Genomic DNA, 5,393 nt, shown 5'->3' on the forward strand with positions numbered 1-5,393 from the left:
TGACTATGGTGGGAGACAAAACTAAAATACTTCTCTCTTTAGATACACTCTGCACAGCACCAAGGACTAAATCAACAATGGCAGAAAGAAGAAAAACATATCTGTACAATAATTCAGTGAAAGGGCAGAATAGGTGCAGGAGACCAAATGGCAAGGTATTAAGCTGCAATCCCACAAGCAAGGGAAACTTATACACGCACCCCACTGACATCAACAGCATATCCACAAGTCAAGTGGCCAATGACAGTCAGAAAAGTTGAAAGCCATTTAATTTACTTCTCTTGAGTGCCTTCCCCTGGTACTGACCACCACTCTCAGCAATGTCAGGAAGGCAGACATGCTCTCATTCCGCATACATGTGGCCAAAATAAAAAATGAGCATGTTCATCGTAAACTGATAAAATGTTCTTGAACTTTGTGATAACAATCTCAGTCTAGCTTTCAGCAGTTCCTTTTAATAACTGAATAGTATTAATGCAACACAGTATCACACACGGTAAGATAATGAATTCAAAAAATGTTGAACCCACAATATGGACGTCAAAGGTTCACATTATTGCAGAGATATCGATATTTGAAAAGTAATTTGATTTCAGTATAATGATAAATTTTTGCTTTGGTCACAGAGAGTAAATATCACTATGATGTGGAGGCTGTCGAGGCCCCATTTCTAATACTAAATTAGCAAGTGAAACATGGTGCCACATCCACAGCACAGATGCTGTGTTAAAGGTGGTGAAGTCCATATGAAACACTTGGGACATCAATGGTCATATTACCAATGCAAAAAACATTTGTGAGTAAAACAAAAATGTGACATTATTGACTGCAAAATGACTGCATTTCTTTAAAATGTTGTGCAAACATTTTTATTCAGTTATTGTCTCACAAGACTGTGTAAAGGCATAAAAATTGGGACATTCAAAATGTTTTCAATGTAATGAGTGTTCATATCATTCTAAATAACACTGTATATGCAATTTCATACGAGTGACGAAGAATTAAATGACATGCTACCGCCTAGTTCTAACAGTAAGACCATCTTTATTATAGCTTGACACACTTTCCATGTGTACTGGACTACTGTTTGCTGCACATTAACCAGTCTCCTTCCATCCGTTTCACTGCGTTCTCTATAGCACCTTTGGCCATTCCACTAACATATCTTATTTGCCTGACAGTGCACCCTCTTCCTTTCATTCATTCATTCATTCATTTACTGTTTAATTATTCTGATAGTATATCTTTCACAACTATGACACAGGTGTCTTCTACGGGTGGCAATACAGTTCATGGATATCATCCAAAGTTTGCATTGTGCCCTAAACGAGTGACAGTTTTGCCTACTAAACCTTCAAACAAAAGACATACGCATTGTATATCTGAGCAGTAACCAAGAACTCTTCCACACTACAATAACAGTTCTGACATCCAAATATTTTTAAGTGCCCTGTTCAACCATCTACTTCCAGAGCCACAACCTTATATGTACATCAGGTATTATCTTACTTTACAATTCAGGCAGAGGTAAAAATGAGAAATCAGACCTAACCTAAAAATACACATCAATAATTTATACATATGTACTACTCAAAATTCATAAAGGATGTAACTCCAGTCTTACAGTTTCTTCCACAATATTACACTATTCGTAAATAGAATGTTATTTGATTTAAATTATAGCTGTCTTAATAGTTCAGAATAGTTATATCTGAATTTTGGAACACCAATCTGCCATGAACTATTTTAAAATGCCCTAATAGTTATCACACATTAACTTCTATTTCAGACAAGGCCCGATTTACACTGTCCCACTGAAACCTACTCTCCCAAAAAAACCACACCAGTTGAGAAGGTTGAAAGAAAATTTTTAACAGGTGAGTAACCTGGGAACTCACACAAATCACCTAAGAAAACTTCACCCAATTAACCCATTTCCATTGAGTGTCCAATTAAGCTTATTAAAACAGTCAGACACTGAATTTCACTCTGATAACATACTATCAGGCAATCACATTTTCCACTTCTCTCCAAATAAAGACAAAAATGTAGCTTCTACATAAAATATCTCATTGGCTACTGCTAAGTGGCACTATCAGACTACTATAAGCCTTCTGCAGCTCACACTATACTTTTCATTCATAGCATTCCTGATACAATCTAATTCATTACTGACAACTCTTTCTAACTGATAATTTTAGATGTATTAAATCTACTGCCATCATTGCTTGATTAGCTCACTTTCTTGGCATGTGGCTCACTACTACACCTGCAAATGTCCAGCTCAAGATCACTTACATTCTTTAACTGCCAACCTCACCAATCATAAGCAGCAACAAGAGTTTAATTACTAAACGTCTAGTCTCATCTTGGTAAAATTACAGTTTAAGCAAGATATACAGTAACAATGAGTGAACTCAAGTTTAAAGTAAATTTCACACTTTATACTTTTGTATTGAATGCCTATAGTCTGCACAAGAAACTTCCTGTAACAGCCCTCACCCCAACAGCTAAGAGTAAGTGCAGGCACTACAGAAAGTTCTAGTTACATTTCATGTTACAACATTTCAGCCCACTCAAGTTCTCTCCTCCTTCATAGGCCCTATATGCATATATCTGTGGAAGCACAAGCAAATGCCTAATTTTAATATAGTGAAGTTAAGTCCATACATGCTCCACTAATGGCAAACTGGAAGAAAGAATAAAAATGGTACAAGCTGCTAAGTTCCTAAATACAATTTGCATTATCAATATTACTGCATTTAATTTGAACCCAACAAATTTGTGCAAGAGCATGCAGCAATATCAATAAGACCTTTTCCAGGCAAGTCCAATGTCAACTGTAGCTAACTGCACAATCATACTTAAAGTATTCCAAGATGAGCAACTGTACTTATACCAATATATTGTTCAGCAAAGTTGTAAAACACTACAAACATCTTTAAAAACTTTGTGTTCATCACTCAACAAATCTTGGAAACAAAGCTAACACATTCAAGACAGTCCACACAAAGCATCAATTTCTTAGGTGGGCAGCCCCTATCTAAACTTCTTACTGTGGCCCCCAAGTCTATATGGCAATGTAGTACAATTGGGCAGCAACATAGGACTAAGATCACTTCTCCAGAAACTACCCATGTATCACATTGCTGTTTCAAAGCAAATATAAAAAATAAAGTACTCTGGGGATACAATGAACTTAGCACAAGACAAAAGTTTAAGACATTCTTTATTAAACATAAGAAATGTACACAGCACAAATTTAAAAAAAATGAGTACAAAACATAAGAAACCTAACACTACAAAACTGTATTAAAACACTTTTTAGAGGGAATCAACAATTTGAGTAGCAGCACAGCAACTTCACCTAATGTTTCAAAGAAATCAAGTGGCCCACATAAGTCTCTAACTTACAACTAAACAGTCTTCACTAGACAAGAAGCATTTTATTAAACACCAGCAAAAACTGAAATTCCTGTATCCTTGGCTTCCAAGAAGCATCAGTGTCAGCAGGGAACATTACATTCTTTCTGGCTTCACCATCATACGCTGGAAACCACAGACGTAAGAATTTCAGAGAGCTTTCCTTAGAGATTCAATGACAATGTTGGAGTCTGGAAACTTTTCCTTACGTGGTGGACCTTTCTTCAATCCACTCCAAAGTACAAAATCTGGAACAAGATAACCATGACTATCTCTTACCGTGAAATCTGACTTAATAGGTCTTATTTCCACCTATACAGCAAATGATACCGTAACTAGAAGTAATCACATATCTCCAAGCATATTTTTTAATTTGAAAATTTCATCAAAATTTTAAGCAATGATAACTACAAACTGGATTTCTTGTTTTTATCCCATATTTCTATTCGAAGAAATCATTAAAGCACAAAAATAACTATTACGTTCAGAATATTTTGGCGCCAAGAAGTTACGTTAGTTATGCATCTCATTTGCATACATAGGTACAATACACACTTACCCTCTTAATAAACAATGAATGCGTATTGTTAGAAGTGATTTTTTGATAAGTGAACTTTTTTATACACTACATATTAAAATATTTACAGCAGAATGCGAAAAATATCTATAGCATATCGGGATAGGGCCGTTATTTAATTTTGACATATAAAAAATTGCTCCTGGTTACGTTGTGTTCTACACTACGTGAACTTAAAAAAAAAAATTAAATTATGGTTTGGTAACATGTTTCGAAATAAACTACGAAACACGCGGGCTCATAATACAATAATAATCCACTTACCACTTCCATCTGGTTTCTTCAGAACGAATTCAAATGCTCCTCGTCTTGGGGTAGAATCATTGTACGTAATTTCAAGTTTGGGCCACTCTGTCCTCAAGGCTTCGGAGAGCTCCAAGGCCTTGCGGCGAAAAATACTTCATGATTTACTGAAAAAGAAACAATTATTCACTCACTGATTTACTGAAAAATTACATTTCATTTATTAATATTTTACGCAAATCATAAATAACCACTCTTACTCACCAATGTTCCACTGCAATTTTCAAATCTTTGTCATCTGCGCCATCAGATTCTTCCTCACTATCTTCTTTAGCAGCCGCATTACGACCACGTTTCTTGCTTGGTCTTCCTGGTTTGGCTGCACTACGAGGAGCCGCCTTCTTCTCCTCCACGCCATTATCCTCTTCGGCAGAATCTTCCGCAGCTTCCGTTTCATCTTTAGCTACCTTCCTCGGGCGTCCCCTCTTCCTCGGTTCACCTTTTGGAGCTTTTTCTGGCGCATCTAATTTTTTCGGACGGCCCCTGCCTCTTTTCGCCTCCTTTTCCGGCACTGGCTCTTCTTCGGCTTCATCGTTTGAATCTTCTTTCTTCGCAGCAGCTCGCGGCTTTTTCGGTTCCGTCGGTTCATTTTCTTCCGGTGATTCAACTTTTGTTTTCACTTCTTCGGGCTCACCCTTGGCTGCTGCACGCTTACCCTTCTTAGCAGGCATTTTGGTTCAGATGAAATAACTTCAACTAACTCTCTAACAACCAACCGTTTCGCGCCAACAGCTTCCTCCGCCCTCGAACTGCAAACGGTAAGAACTGTATGGCGGCAAATCATACAAACCGTCGCTAGAGGAAATCAGAGATGATTATTTCACAAGGAGGTTACCTACAGCAGAGAGATCGATTCATATTTCACGTAAACGGATATGTATATAGACGTTTTTATTCTTCATGTAGTGACTTTATATGGAAAATACACCAACAAGCACAGGGAGAATGGAATAGAGACTGGACATTAGCCCAAAGGTACAAAGGAAAATTTTATGCCTGTATCCAATGGGAAACACTCAGGGAACTGGTTAAACGGAATCAGCACCAGAGCTGAATAATATGAATGCGATTAGGACGTAAATGTTACCTC

The 5,393-nt window shown here is 37.1% G+C and overlaps 1 protein-coding gene across 1 annotated transcript; it reads right to left on the reverse strand.

Moving 5' to 3' along the window:
* Positions 1-3,212: 3,212 nt before the first annotated feature.
* LOC126419252 (high mobility group protein HMGI-C-like) lies at positions 3,213-5,099 on the reverse strand. The gene is made up of 3 exons (XM_050086409.1): positions 4,508-5,099; positions 4,265-4,410; positions 3,213-3,671 (listed from the first exon to the last, which is right to left on the reverse strand). Exons 1-2 carry the CDS (start codon positions 4,972-4,974, stop codon positions 4,401-4,403), a joined length of 477 nt encoding a protein of 158 aa, XP_049942366.1. The 5' UTR covers positions 4,975-5,099; the 3' UTR covers positions 3,213-3,671; positions 4,265-4,400.
* Positions 5,100-5,393: the final 294 nt, after the last annotated feature.

Source organism: Schistocerca serialis, chromosome 9 (assembly GCF_023864345.2).
Source record: "Schistocerca serialis cubense isolate TAMUIC-IGC-003099 chromosome 9, iqSchSeri2.2, whole genome shotgun sequence".
Taxonomy (NCBI): Eukaryota; Metazoa; Arthropoda; class Insecta; order Orthoptera; family Acrididae; genus Schistocerca; species Schistocerca serialis.

Excerpts from the sequence above, each read along its gene's own strand:
- LOC126419252 (XM_050086409.1), bottom strand. The coding sequence starts at position 4,974 with ATGCCTGCTAAGAAGGGTAAGCGTGCAGCAGCCAAGGGTGAGCCCGAA.